Source organism: Suncus etruscus, chromosome X (assembly GCF_024139225.1).
Source record: "Suncus etruscus isolate mSunEtr1 chromosome X, mSunEtr1.pri.cur, whole genome shotgun sequence".
Lineage (NCBI taxonomy): Eukaryota > Metazoa > Chordata > Mammalia > Eulipotyphla > Soricidae > Suncus > Suncus etruscus.
In genome coordinates, this window is record NC_064868.1 from 37,042,620 (window position 1) to 37,058,851 (window position 16,232).

A 16,232-nucleotide genomic window follows, 5' to 3' on the forward strand; every position below is an offset into this window, starting at 1 on the left:
CCATATGGTCCCCTGAGCCTTCCAGGAGTAATTTCTGAGCATAGAGGCAGGAGTAACCCCTGAGTGCTGCCGGGTGTGACCCAAAAACAAAACAAAACAAAACAAAATAAATAAAAAGATTCTGAGAGTAGGGTCCGGAGAGATAGCACAGTGGCGTTTGCCTTGCAAGCAGCCGATCCAGGACCAAAGGTGGTTGGTTCGAATCCCGGTGTCCCATATGGTCCCCCATGCCTGCCAGGAGCTATTTCTGAGCAGACAGCCAGGAGTAACCCCTGAGCACCACCGGGTGTGGCCCAAAAACCAAAAAAAAAAAAAAAAACAGACTCTGAGAGTAAACCCAAATCCATAAATTTCATAGGCAGAACACTCCAAGATTTTAGACCTCAAAGAAGTCTTTGATGATAGGATGGCAATGGCAAGAGTTATAGCATCAAACTTAAATAAATGGGACAACATCAAATTAAAATGTTTCTGTATGACAAAAGAAACACAGACTAAAAATAGAGGCAACTAACAGATTGGGAGAGAATTTTTGCACTCTTTTCATTAAATGAAGTTTTGGCTAAAATTATGTGAAATATTTTCCATAAAGAATTGAAAGGTGGTGAGATTCAACAATAACATTTAACCAACTCTGGTATTTATGAATAGTTAGTCCTTTCTTACTAGATCTATCTGCTTTTCTTCTAATTCTGAATTAGAAGAAAAACATACACAAGAATGGAACTCATACATACTTTGCTTAAATCTTGTTTTGTTGTGCTTTTTTTATCTCAAATATTGCCTTTTCTTCAATTTTGAATTTCTATAGCTTTGAAAAGTGAGAGTAAATATTTAATTTTACAACTATGAAATAACAATATACCATAAGTTCTCTTTTGAAATTGAATTGTGACTTTCAAGCATAAAATACCATTAAGATTTCTAAGACTAATATATCTTTGTGAATACAAAAGAACTTGTGTGTGGAACTAGAAAGTTCATTTTAGTGGATTGAATTGTATTGAGTTCCAGAGTAAATCAATATCTTCATGAATTCAAGATTATTTAAAATTGATTCAGATAATTGAAGTGTCATCCACTCATGCTCTGTGGCCCTCCTTTTCACCCCCCCTTAAATGTGGACTGTTGTTTGATACTGTACTCAGCTCCAGAAGGTTACCTAGTGCAAGAACTCTACCTGAGCCCTTTCTACTGCAAATCGTTTCTCAATCTCAACAAGACCAGGGTGTGTGATGAAAATGTGCTCTGGCTTCCACCTCCCACAAGAATCTCAAAAGACAATGAGGAAACCTATATTTTCTTTATAAGTTTTTTTTTTTGGTTTTTGGGCCACACCTGGCGGTACCTCAGGGATTAATCCTGGCTGTCTGCTCAGAAATAGCTCCTGGCAGGCACGGGGGACCATATGGGACACCGGGATTCGAACCAACCACCTTTGGTCCTGGATTGGCTGCTTGCAAGGCAAACGCCGCTGTGCTATCTCTCCGGACCCATAATACTAACTCTTAACCTGTTTTTCCCCAAATGTAACGTAGTCTCCTGCATCAGTTTGTTCCTTTAATATTTTTTTAACTTATTTTTATTTATTTTTTCTTTTATATATGTGAGTATATATACATATATATGTACATGTATATGTAGTCTCATTTCTGTTTTCTCTTCTTCCTTAACTCCACCTGTTTTGGTTCTGCTTGATAACAAAAACCTACAAGAAAAAGAGGATAATAGCTCAGGTCAAAACCAGGGCACAGAGATGATGGAGCCTGACACTGTCACCCATAAATACCACCATTTCTTCTTGCAAAAGCATACTAAAAAAGGGGAAATTTTACGTATTGAAACAAGCTCTTATCTACAGGGGCACCTCCCACCTTGAACATATGTCAGGTGGTCCTAATTTAGAATCCATGTGATTAGAAAGTGGTACATATACACAATGGAATATTATGCAGCCATCAGGAGTGATGAAGTCATGAAATTTTCCCATACATGGATGTACATTGAATCTGTTACGCTGAGTGATATAAGTGAGAGGGAGAGAGATAGGCGCAGAATAGTCTCATCTATGGATCTGAAGAAAAATAAAAGACATTTTTGCAATAATTCTCAGAGACAAAGAGAGGAGGGCTAGAAGGTCCAGCTCACCATAAAGAGTGGTGAGTGCAGTTAGAGAAATGACTATGCTGAGAACTATCATAATCATGTGAATGAAAGAGGGAAGTGGAAAGCCTGTCTAGAGTACAGGTGAGGGTGGGGTGGGGAGGAGGGAGATCTGGTACATTGGTGGTGGGAATGTTGCACCTGTGGTTAAAATCATATTTGATTACAATTTAAATAGATTTGTAGAGCAGGTAAGATGTAGCATGCTTTTCTTGCATTACAATCAAATTTGATTACAATTAAATATTACAATCATTTACAATCAATGTGTTTAAATAAAGATATTAATAAAAATAATAAAGAAGGAAGAAAGAACCCACTTAAACAACTTGATTGTATAGCTTAATAAATTGGAACAAAAAGAACCAAAATAAGGTAGGTAGAAGAAAATAATAAGTTTTAGAGCAAACAGTAATAAACGGTAAACCCCAAAACAATTCAAAATGAAGTCAAGAATTGGTTATTTGAAAAGAAATTAACATGGTCAATAAAAGATTAACAAGATTCACAAAGAAAGTGAGAGCTATATCAGAGAAGAGAGTGGCAGTGTTACAACAGAATCTACAGAAATTCAAAGGATAATAATTGATTAATTTGAGAAACTTTATGACACAAAACAAGAGAACCTAGAACAAATAGATAAATTTGTGGAATCCTAAGGTAGAAAACCATGATGATGTGAAATAATTCAACATAGCTATCACTATTGAGGAAGTTGAAATGATAATCAAAAGGCCCCCAAATGGAAGTCCAGGCAAGATGAATTCACTAGTGAATTCTTTCAACCGTTGAAGAAGAGTGGCAAAAGAAACTGTGGTACATATACACAATGGTATACTTTGCAGCCACCAAGAAAAATGAAGTTACATTTCCTATACATGGATGGACATGGAACCTATTATGCTGAGTGAAATAAGTCAGAGGGAGAGAGATAGACACAGATTAGTCTCACTCATATGTGGGATTTAAGAATAGTATAATACAGTATGTTAATAATGCCCGGAGACAATAGAGATGAGGGCTGGAAGGACCTGCCCAAGATATGAAGCTTACCACAAAGAGTGGTGAGTGCAATTAGAGAAATAACTGCACTAACAACTATCATGACAATGGTATTGAGTGAGAGAAATAGATTAATTGTCTTGAATATGGGTGGGGGGTGAGGGAGCCGGGGAATGGGGGGACATTGGTGGTGGGAAGGTTGCACTGGAGAAGGGGGATGTTTCTTTATAACTGAAACCCAACTATAAACATGTTTGTAATAATGGTGCTTAAATAAAAAATTATTAAAAGAAAGAGTGAACATAATTTTACCTAGTTAGTAATGTGAATTGCTAATGTTGACAGGAAAAAATACCTAAGGATATAAATTGTAAAAAAATAATTATCCCTAGGGGCCGGAGAGATGGCATGGAGGTAAGGTGTTTACCTTTCTGCAGAAGGTCATCGGTTCGAATCCTGGCGTCCCATGTGGTCCCCTGTGCCTGCCAGGAGCAGTTTCTGAGCACAGAGCCAGGAAAAACCCCTGAGCACTGCCGGGTGTGACCCAAAAACCACAAAAAAATATATAATTATCTCAAGTTGAAGTTAGAGAAGGAACTGGAGGTTTCAAATGATCTAAATTTTCTTCTGTATAGTAGAAAGTAAAGGGACAGTTTCTGAATCTGATAAATCATTAGTCATTTGGCAGTTAGAATAGTGGCACTCTGATTTATTTTGTTATTTGCAGAAATTTTAATATTCTGCCCTATATTGTAGAAAATAAATTTCTGATATAAAATTTCATTAAGATAAAAATTTTATATAAAATATCTTAGCCACAGAGATATATGAGTAGATAGCTGCATGTTCTTTGCATGATGGTGGCTTATTTGATCCCGAGTATTACATGATTCCCCAAGAACCAACAGGAATAACCACACCAATTTTCACTGTCTGGTGTCATCTAAAATCAAAACAAAATCAAATGATGAAAGAATATGGATTACTTAAGTAGTACCAATCTTATCACAGGACAGACTGAAGAGAGAATCCCTGTGGTGAGAAGAAATGTGCTTATAGGGTCAGAGAAATAGAGTTCAGCGCCTTGTATTCAGAGAAAGTAGGCTGCGTCTAGGATTATTCATGACTTGAAAATAGTATTTATAAGGAAACAGATTACTTCTCTAAATCTCCCACAAGTATTCTGTTTCCTTCTAACATCTTGTTCTTAGTCCAGAAATAGCCATATCCCATCTGATATGACATTCCATATGACAACCATAAGGAATAGCCATATTAGAAGACTAATAGAAATTTGTAGTTTTTTTGTTTGTTTGGGGAAGCTAAACCTGGCAGTGTTCCAGGTCTTCTTTGGGCTCTGCCCTTAGGGGTCATGCTTGGTGGGACTTTGGTGACTATGTTTGGACCAGGTATTGGATTTAAAAAGGCAGCATGCAAGACAAGCATCCTACATCTTACCTGCTTTACTATTTATACAGCCCCAAATTTGTGTTTTCTTTTAACTCTTAGCTTGTGCTAATTTGTTATAGCAGTATGAGACTTAATTAAGCCATTATCAGCATCAGATTTAGAATGAGGCTATTACTGTTAGTGAAAGTCCAAATTCAGAGTTGGATAAAATTGGTTAAGTCTGGGAAGCAGGACTATTGTTGATCAATTAATTGAATGGGAAAACTTATTTTTATAAGCATTTAAAATTATTTGCTTAAGTTGTATACATGTCATTTGAATATAATAATAATAATAATAAGCAGCATTGATAGTGCTATGCTCTTCAAATTATGAAAGTATAAAGATAATATAATGTGTGTAAAAGTTTTCTTTTAATATGTTGCTCTGGAAAGATGAAACAACATATGTCAAGCCCTTATTTTCAATGTTTTCTCTAACATGACAAAGACAGTGCAAATTTTACATATTTTTCATGTTACTTCCCTGGATGCTATCTTATACAACCAGAGATTATTGATTAAAAGGGAGAAGTTAGTGCTCGCATCGGCAGCATGTATACTAAAATTGGAACGATACAGAGATTAGCATGGCCCCTGCGCAAGGATGACAGGCAAATTCGTGAAGCGTTCCATATTTTAAAATAAAGGCAGAAGTTACATTTTGTACAATATTATTAAATGATTACTCTCCATTGCTTTCTAAAATTTATTTTCAAACAATTTCTATTTGATGTTTATATTTTTTTAAAAGGCTGTTTTAGGGTTCATTCAGAATACCATTTATTTTACAGATAGTCTCTGGCATTTGTCACTATTACCATTTTGCTTATTTTTATGTCCATAACAAATTTTATTTATAATGATTTCTTAGTGATGGAACATTGAGTTGCAATATTGCATATGTCTTATATAAGACATACAATTTTACAATTCTTTTTTATATAGTACCTACAACCAATTGCTATCAAGATCCTTCTAACAAAATCTGCACTGGTCTATTTCCACACTTTTTCTCTTCCATTCTTCTCTTCTTGACCTTCATGATTTTTAACAGTACTGATATGGAACTTTTGCTGAAAACTTTTGCTCTGTGTTTGTTTTGGAGGGTACACCTGACAGTGCTCAGGTTCATTCCTGGCAGGTCTCAGGAGATCCTATGGGATACTGGAGATTGAACCCAGGTTGATTGCATGCAAGGCAAGCTCCCTACCTTCTGTACTAGTGCTCCAGCCTCTGTTCTCTGATTTAAACCCTATTATATGAGTATAGAGTATAAATGCCAGAATTTTTTTTTTTTTGGTTTTTCCGGCCACACCCATTTGATGCTCAGGGATTACTCCTGGCTAAGGCTCAGAAATTGCCCCTGGCTTGGGGGGACCATATGGGACGCCGGGGGATCGAACCGCGGTCCTGATCCTTGGCTAGGTCCTGATCCTTGGCTAGCGCTTGCAAGGCAGACACCTTACCTCTAGCGCCACCTCGCGGGCCACAGCATTTTTAACTTTGTAAAAGTTAGAAGTTAAAATTGACACATTTTTTCAAGTAGAATACATAGTTTATAAAGATTGATATTTTTCATTTTTGGCCTTACAGTTTCTGGTAAAGTCACATTCTTCCAAAGTTTCTTGATCCAGTCACCCCTCACCCTATTTCAGTGATGTTTCTTTATGCATTTGTAATAGAGTTGCTAAAATATATAATTTATATTGGGTTCCAAGTAGGAGTGTTGAAGTTGATCATCTATACAAATTTAAGCTTACTCTGTAGGATACATTTTTTTATATATTTTTTTTATTTTTTGGGCTACACCCAGTGATGCTCAGGAGTTACTCTTGGTTATGCTCTCATAAATCGCTCCTGGCTTAGGGGGACCATATGGGATGCTGGGGAATTGAACCGTGGTCCATCCTGGGTCAGCTGTGTGCAAGGCAAACGCCCTACCACTGTGCCATTGCTCCCACCCTTGTAGTATACATTTCTATGAGTTTGGAGAAATATGTAGAAGAGGTTCTCTTCCAATTAAGGGTTATACAGAACAGTTTGATTATACCAAAAATCCCCTTTATAAATATCAGCTACCCTCCTTTTCATTAATACTTGGCAATATTAATTTATAAACCACAAACTTTGGAATTTACAAATAGACAGGTAATGTAATTATATAATGCAGTCAATTTGGTCTGACATCTTTCACATAACAGGAATATTTTAGGTTCACTTATGGTTTTGCATGGTTTAATACTTATATTTATTACTGAGTTTTAATCCTTTTGTTTATTCATATATTAATTTGAAGTAGTTTTGTTTATCTTTTCTTCTAGTTTTCAATGTTTATAAACAATTAATTCATATTGCAAGCATTCAAATATACATTTACATGCTAAGTTCACTTAAATACTTGAATGTAGGATGATGAGTTTAATCATAGATTTGTTCAGCATTATAACGGAGCTTTCAAATTGTCTTCAAAGTGACTACCATTTGTATTCTCATGATCAAAGTATGTTTTTAAGATACATAATAACTAGTGTACCCGTTTTGATATTTTATTTTACCTCAGGCTTTTTTTTCTGTGTATGTCTCATAAATAATAGACTAAAAATACTCACATGTCTATTTCATTTCCCATTTGACCACCAAACCAGCTCTAATTATATTAATCTAACTAGATTCTGGTGATATGGCAGTGCTCAGGCTCTTTAATGGTCCATGATACTGAGGCCAATTTACGGTGTTAAGTGAGTCTTTAGGAGGACATCTGGAGATACTTGGGGTGGAAGGTATATGGTGCTGAGCATCAAACTCTAGTGTACCCTTGATATTTGTACTAAACTCCCTGACCCTCATTAGCATTTTAAATCCCTTAACTTTGTATTTAGACCCATCTAGAAACTATTATAACAAAAATAAGTTTTACCTTAAATATTATGATTTTTAAAATATACTTTTCTGTGTGAACAGGATCTTATTATATATAATATTTCAAAGAAAACTGTGCAATGGAGTTTGGATATTCATAACACCAACAATCTTTTCACCGATGGCATATTCAACTGTAGTAGACTGGCTGGGGTTCTGCTTGAAGGAGAAAATTGTAAAGTTACCATAGTATTCCAGCCAAGTAAGTGCTTTTCCCCGTATACTTCTTGCTGATACTTCAGTTTATCTGACACACAGTATACCATATAGGCCAAGTTTAAATTCTTTGTTATATGTTCTTAGAATATTTAGCAGAGGGCCCGGAGAGATAGCACAGCTGTGTTTGCCTTGCAAGCAGCCGATCCAGGACCAAAGGTGGTTGGTTCGAATCCCAGTGTCCCATATGGTCCCCCGTGCCTGCCAGGAGCTATTTCTGAGCAGACAGCCAGGAGTCACCCCTGAGCAATGCCGGGTGTGACCCAAAAAACCAAAAGAAAAAAAAAAGAAGAATATTTAGCAGAATTTTGAGGTATGCATCCATAACAATAGTTCCCAATACTTCTTACATTCTTATAGTGTCCATTCCTTTGTATAGTTATCTCTCATCCCAAGTAGGGTTAGTGTGATTATGGAATATTATGGAGGTCATGATGGTGTGTGACTTCAAAAAGTAACTAAAAAAAGACCTGTAACAGCTCTCAATATTTCTAAATTTCTTCTGTTTCTTTTTTAATGGTAGCAACTTTGTTTTTACTTTTAAAAATTAGCACTTCGCATTTCTCTAATATCTGTGACAAAATATCTTGGAATATTGGACATTATCTTTTCTAAATATATCACATGACTTTATCAGAAACCAAGGGTTATTTTATATGCATCATTATTATAAATAGGATTCTTTTCATTATTCTTTTAAGTTAACTGTTAGTATAAAAGAATATATTTTGTTTGGCTGTTGAATATTTTATACTGATTGATTATAATTAGATAATGTTTTTAAAGGCTGTGCATTATTTTTATGTAAATACAATCTTTATTAGTAGTGATGCATAATTTTTCTCTTCATTTTTTTGTATTTATAGCTTTCCTCTTCCTCCTCTATTTGTCTTTTCTCCTGAATCTATTAATGCAGTCCTATATTACCGTTTTTTCTGAAATCTTTACATCTATTTTTACTTCAGTTGCAGAATGCTGAAATGTTCTTTATTCCAGTAATTTTGCTTTATGCATTTGTATTCATGGCAAGATTGTCTAATGTATTTTTTGAGGAAATTCAGCAGGGCTGTGCAAGCAGTGGTGGACAGGAGAACCAGGGAGACTTCCCTCTTTACCTTGGGTTCTTGACAAACTAGTCCATACCTCAGTACAAGGGCCCTGCGCTGCAGGCTGAGACACTGCAGTACTGGGGATTACCAAGGATGCCCCTGGTGTGCTTGGAGCTCTCAGGGCTACCTCTGGTAATGTGTGCAGGACAATATGACTCTGTATCCTAGATTATTACTGGAGTCTATGTCATATATATGTGTGTATATATATATATATACATATATATGAGTTTAAATTTATTTTTGGTCCAACAAAATGTTTTTTGCTTGAATGCTGACTGTGTGATCCCTATCCACTCGGTTTTCCTTTGTCTAACTCTGACTGATTTAGCATTTTATTTTTGTCTTGTTAAGCTCTTTTTTTCTGTTCATTAAGATAAGGATGAAAAATAATTCTTCTATTTTACTTTTAATTCTTGTTTTGTTTGCTTCTAGTTCTTTTTTTATTTTATTTTTTTTTTATTTTTGCAGTACTCAGGGGACCATATGGGGCACCAGTTGCATGCAAGGCAAACACTGTACATACTGTACTATCACTCTGGTCTCATTTTGCTTTGGATTCTAACTTTAAAATCAGATACTTTAAGAAGGACAAAAATCTATAAAGGTAGCAATGCTCTTACAAGTACAGTTATGATTTTTTTCTGGAGAGGGCCTCCTAAACAATGGTCAGGAGGCTCTGACATCACCTCTGGGCATACTTGGAAAAGCAGGCTGGAGAGTTTAATGTTTTACTTACTTTTAAATTAATTTAATTTATTTAAAAAGGTCAGGTTGTTCAGTTATTTCTACTTAAATGAATGAACCAAAATAAATTGCTTTCCATCATCTTTGATTTATAAAATTAATTTGGAAATATTCCCTCCATTTATGTTGGTGCAAAGATTGCTATTAATTCTAAAAAATAATTATTATTGTTTTTTTTTACTTTGGGGCCACATCCAACTTTATCTTACCTGGACACTCTGGTCTTTGTTATTAATTACATAGGAAATGTTCGTTCCATTTCATTAGTAAAGTCATTTAAATTTTTGTCCTTCTGAGAAATTTTTGATTGCTGCATGATGTCATTATCTATGTTTATTTACATTTTATATTTTTTCAGAGTTAGAGTATGTTATTTGTATCTTTCTAGGAATGTGTTCTTTTTTACTAGATTATCAAACTTGTTTATATACAACTATATGATGTCTTCCATTATATTAAATGTCTATATTGCGGGCCCGGAGAGATAGCATAGTGGTGTTTGCCTTGCAAGCAGCCAATCCAGGACCAAAGGTGGTTGGTTCGAATCCTGGTGTCCCATATGGTCCGCCGTGCCTGCCAGGAGCTATTTCTGAGCAGACAGCCAGGAGTAACCCCTGAGCACCGCCGGGTGTGGCCCAAAAAAAAAAAAAGTCTATATTGCGTTCCTATTTTTTCTTTTATACTCATAGATCTTTTAATTTGAGTCTTCCTTTTTATCATTCTTGCCTAAAAAATTTCAAATTTGTTCAAGGACAAATTTTAATTCTTATTAAAATTTTGTATTTCTTATTCAACAGTTCATTCTATTTTCATTTTCACATAGATTGATGGTAATAACTTTTTATGTTTTATGTGTCTTATGACTTGAGTATAAATAATAAATGGAACCTTTATTTTTAAAAAAGACATTAATAGCTATCAATTACATTCTGTTTATGATTATAATATGTGAAACTCACAAATTGGTGCATTTATATTTTCTTTGTTCATATCTAGTTTTTGGTCCACACCTATATAGCCGCTCAGCGATTACTCCTGAATTTTCTAGGTATCTCCTGGGATGCAGGGCATTTGAACTGTCTTGACCACAAATAGGGTAATTAACTTACCTCTGTGTGATCTTCTCAGCCCCCTTTTTCTGTTTTAATTAATCTCAAGTGATTTTTCAAAAATTCTCTTGCTTTCATTTTGTCACATATTTTGAATACTTGATAATTTCTCAAACCCCACTTTGATACTGATTTCTCCTTTAGTTCTATTTTTTTCTTGGCCAAAGAACATACTGTATGGTTTCAGTCATTGCAATATATTGAAAGAATAAATCAAATCTCACTTTAGTCCCTAAGATTATAATCTTCTTTGGGGGATATTCCAAGTATACTTGAAAACTATGTATTCTACTCTAGTTAGGTGACTTGTTCAATAGATCTGTTAGGCTCAGTTGACTCATAATGTTTAAGACTTTTAATTTCTTTAGTGATCTTCTTTAACATGGCTTTCTTCAAGCATGAGTAGCATATAGAACTGTCCAATATTTTAAATTAAATCATCTAATTTTTCCCTTGATTCTATCAGGGTTTGCTTTTATGCTTTGTGACTCTGTTAAGCAAGCCTATGTTTATAATTGTTTTATGTACTTTATGGATGACCCTGCCACCTATATAATATCCCTTATGTCTAATAGAACTTTTTATATTGATGCCTTTTTTGCTTGATATTAGCATAGCCACTACAGTTTTTCTTAAATTGCTGTTTATATGTATATCATTTTAGAATTTTTTCATTTTCAGTTGAGTCATATTTTTGAATTCTCTGTATATATGATGTCTTAAATTTTGATCTTTTGTTTTGTTATTTTGTTTGTTTGATTGGGGCCACAACCATTGTTGACTAGGACTTAGTCCTGGCTCTGTACATAGGCCACCTTATTTAAGGACGAGGGATATGACTGGGGCCAGCTATATGTAAGCGCAAGAACATTTTAATATCTTTCTTGCCAGACTTAAAAAAAAGTGGATTTTTTAAGAGTTCAAATAATTGAAAGTACTCAGCCTTTTATTTTAATCAATTTACATTTACTGATAAAGTACAATATGGAAATATTTACATTGATCTATTGCTGTGTGTTTTTAGTGTGTCTCCAGTTTGTTCATCTTTCCTACATTACTGCCTTCTTTTGCTTCCAAGATGTCCTTTACTTCATTCTTTAAGCAGTATTCTTTCTTTACTTTTGATTTTTTTCACAGAATAAATTTTGAGATGTTTCCCTGCACCTGAAAAATATTAGATCTTATATTTAAAAACTGCAATTAAGATTATTTTATTTTAATAGTGTATATAAAACTATCCTCCAATACTGATCTCACTTACTTCATATTATATAAAGTAATATACTGTTACAAAGCAGATATTTTTATGATATCACCCCATCACTATCATCACTATTTGATATTCCCTCATACAATTTTCTGTTAAATAAAAGTAAGTAAATATACTTAAAGAAACCTTGTTTACATGTGTACTTATATTTACTCATATTCTTATATTTGCTTTGTTATTTTCTGTGTCAAGTTTCTGACTAGTGTTATGGTATTTACTTTCAAGGATTTCCATTTTGGTTTTCTTATAAAAAGCTCTCTGGTTTTATATACTGGGACTGTGTTATTTCCTTGCTTAAATTTGAAGTATTATTTGGTTGGATATAGTGGGTTATTTTTTTTTTGAGAGTCTTTTTATTTTTTTTGCAGTACTTGAAATATATCACTGTACTGTGTTTGTTCTGGCCTTCATGGTGTTTGATGAGAAGTTAGCTGTTATTGAGGATTCCTTGTATATTATGATTCACTTTTTTTCAACTTTCAGGGTTCCTGTTTGGCTAGATTTCTCTTTGCTAGTTTGATAGAGATGTCTAAAGGTAAATTTTATCTTATATGGAGTTCACTGAAATTCTTCCATGCTTAATGTTCCCCATCAAATCTTATATAGTTGGGGTCAGTAGTTGTTCAAATAGTCTTCCTATCCTTTACTTCAATTTTCTTGGGATTCTCATTTTGCCTATGCTTTTATACTTGATGGTATCATATAAATCTGTAAGATTCTATTTACTTTTTTTATTTCTTTGTTCCTCAGACTAGATAAATACAACTATGATTTTTAATGTCAGTTGGTTCATTCTTTCTTTAGTTAGTTCATATCTATAGTGGAATAATAGAGAATGATTTTTCTTTTTTTAATTTTAATATTATTTTAAATGTATTAAATGATATTTTATTTAAACACCTTGATTACAAACATGATTTGGTTGGGTTTCTGTCATGTAAAAACACCCCTCATCACCAGTGCAACATTTCCATCACCAATGTCCCAAATGATTTTTTCATTTTTTGTGATTTGTATGCATGCATTTCTGCATCTGTATGTGTTGTGTAACTAGTGCTTGCACTTTTTCATGGACATTTGTATATTAAGGTATTTCCAGCATTTGGGCTATTAGGTCATTCATTCTTATTTATGTGCTTCAAAATTTTATTATAATTATTTTTTAAGTTTTTTTGTGCTACACCCAGCAGCACTCAGGAGTTACTCCTGGCTCTGCGATCAGAAATCACATTTGGCTCGTGGGACATTATAGGATGCCAGGGATCGAGCTCAGGTCCATTCTAGGTCAGCTGTATGCAAGGCTCAGCTATCACTCCAGCCCTCAAAAATTTTTTTTAATGTTCATTATAAATAATTTGGTTAGCAGTCAGTGTTGGATATTTTCGTTGTTTGTTACTATTTTTTTTACTGACCTCCAAAATGAATTCTTTTAAGTTCTATATCCATTATGCTGTGCAGCCATTGAGTTCTCTTAATTTAGTGGGTCACCTAACAATTAAACAATTTCCTTACCTGTGTTAAATCGATGTTATTTATCTTTTGTCAAGACAGCCTGTGCATGCATTGAGGTTAGTGACCATTACTGTAGCAGTTTACAATTTACTACTCTGTCCTGGCCTTCAATAGCTTATTCTGTCGAACTCTAGTTGAGGTTGATGTGATATATTAGTACTTTAGCAGGCTTTCCTCAGTCATTTATCCAGGTAATGTTGAAGATCTTTTCAAAATTCCCCAGGGAACATCTAACTCCTCATAATTTCCTTTAATTTTTTTTTATCAATTTCCTATGGAGAACAAATTAAAATATTATCAATGCCACATACCACAGTGATGTTAAAAGTTTTCTGACAATTATTTCTGACAAGCACCCTGGAATATTCCTGATGAGTGAGCTCAGAGTCACACAAAGAAAACCAAGAGCATGAATTCCATCCCCCAACGTATTCTATTTCCCTGACTCTTACACCTTACTCCCAGCTCTCTCTATATTAACCCCACCCCTGTTGTTAGCACAGATACACACACTCACACACACACAAAAGCCCTCACTGAAAATGCCAAACTGCATGAGTAGTGACAACCGCCTTTGAGCATAGCTGTTTTTGAAAGCTGGAAATCTATTCTGTTCCCTCCACTGACTGCTCTGCTACTGACTTGTACAGCTACCTTGATAGATATATGCTGCTAGATTTTTGCTACTTTATCTTTTTTTGGGGGGAGGCAACATCTGGTGACGCTTCTGGCTATTTCCTCAGAAATCGCCCCTGGCTTGGGGAGCATATAGGACACTAGGGGATCGAACCACGATCCCTTCTAGGTCAGCCACATGCAAGGCAAATGCCTTACTGCCTGTGCCACTGCTCTGGCCCCAACTTTATCTATTTTATTGGTTTGAAGTAATACGGGCTTTCATGAATTTAGCTTCAACAGCACATGTTTCTGTTTGTGTGGTTACATAACCAAAGTTCTAGTGTACTCATCTACCAAATAACCCCACTCTCCTACTCTGTCTCTCTTCTGCTGGCCACCAAGGTTCTCACTGAGTCTAATGGTTAGTTTTTGTTCTTGCAAAGATTAGGCAGGGCAGGATATAAAATGGATGATACCAAGGAGCTTACAATTTTTACTGAAATTTAGTCGTTTCATTTAATAAACATTAGATTATTGTAAGCTTCTAGTTCATTTAGAGTTTGGAAAGTCGATTTTGATCATTTTGGTCCTGTTGTCATAGTGGATTTAATTTAGAGGGACTAGTTATGCCTCTACATTTTTACATATTTAACATAAGCATATATCTCACCTTAGAAGATTTTGACTATAGGTCTCTATCTTCACTGTTACAACAAAAAATATATTTCCTGGCAAAAGAAGTAACAGAATAATCAGCTACCAACAAGAGCTTATAAAACTTCTAACAATTACTTAATGACCTTATTGCAAGATGCAATAATTATCCCAAATTTTCTTGTTGCTTTACTTTGTTTTTTTCTTTTCTTTCTTTTCTTTCTTTTTTTTTCTAATTTCATTCCCAACTATCTGGAAACAAATGTATAATGATCAACTATGTCAAGTATATGTATGTGATACATAGCCATTAAATAAAATAACTTGTATTTTAAAATGGAAAAATATATATTTAAGGGAACAGAGAGATTGATTGCACAGGAGTTAAGTTATTTGCCTCACATGTAGCAATCCCCAGTTTAATTCCTGGCACTACATATTTTACCATGAACACCACCTGAAGTGAACCCTGTGCATAGAGCCAAGGGTACATCCTGAATATCACAAGATATGGACCAAAAGCCAACAAAATCTTTAGGGCAGGGGACATGACTCCGTAGAAGATAACATGGCTTGTATGTGCAAGGCCCTGGCTTCTGTTTTATTCCAAAACAACACACACATACACACATTCATACACACACAAGCACACATACTCTATATTTAATAACCCCTGACCACTGCGGGGTGTGGCCCAAAAATAAAACAAAACAAAACAAACAAAAAAAGAAATGATACAGCTCCAGGCAATACCTTCAGGAACTAAGCTCCATTGGGAGATTTATAACACTACTCTGGCACCAGCTTGTGCCAGTTTTGATATGACAATGAGGAAAGGAAAGCATGACATAAGACCAGGTTGTCCTATCACATCACCTAACACTAAATGGAAATCAGAAGAGATAACGTCCTTCTGTGAAAAGTAAGAGCACCAACAACAGAAAACTGACTTTGACAACCGTGACTGAACAGAGCCTACCTTGGGACTAATAAGGAAAACCCTACCCTAGGCTATAGCCCAGGACACATAAAAAACAACAGCAACAACAAGATGTCTTATTGCAGAGGTCCAACTTGGACAACAGAGACTGAGCAGAACCTTTGGATCCATAATATCCTAGGCTTTGGTTTAGGGACTGAACGAAAACTGGGAGCAAGTGTTACAGAAGACTGAACACAACAACAACGATGGATAGGAATCTCTAGAACCTAGTGTCTATCCTAGACCCAGACCTATAACCCGCGCAAATACCAAGATCACTACCTACAGTGGCTTGATTTTCTCACACACAACCAAGAAACTTTCCTGGCATCACACAAAAGCCTTTGGGATGGGGTAATGAGTATATATGGAGCCAGGGGTGGATCCCATGATGGTATGCTTCAAGGATGGAGAAACCCTGAATCTCTTAGGCCACGGGAATTCCCTTTCTTCCCCAATGCTTACTGTGCCTATGCCAAA

The 16,232-nt window shown here is 35.1% G+C and overlaps 1 protein-coding gene and 1 non-coding gene across 2 annotated transcripts in view; both read left to right on the top strand.

Annotated features, from left to right (window-relative positions):
- The window catches only part of CFAP47 (cilia and flagella associated protein 47), a 433,368-nt gene that overhangs the window by 89,118 nt on the left and 328,018 nt on the right, over positions 1–16,232 (top strand). Inside the window, exon 24 of the mRNA XM_049766890.1 lies at positions 7,578–7,737. Coding sequence (XP_049622847.1) covers positions 7,578–7,737 — 160 coding nt within the window. The remainder of the gene's footprint in view (positions 1–7,577; positions 7,738–16,232) is intronic.
- Positions 5,152–5,255, top strand: LOC126000295 (U6 spliceosomal RNA). Its single transcript, XR_007492647.1, has one exon. It is a non-coding gene; the product is annotated as a U6 spliceosomal RNA (small nuclear RNA).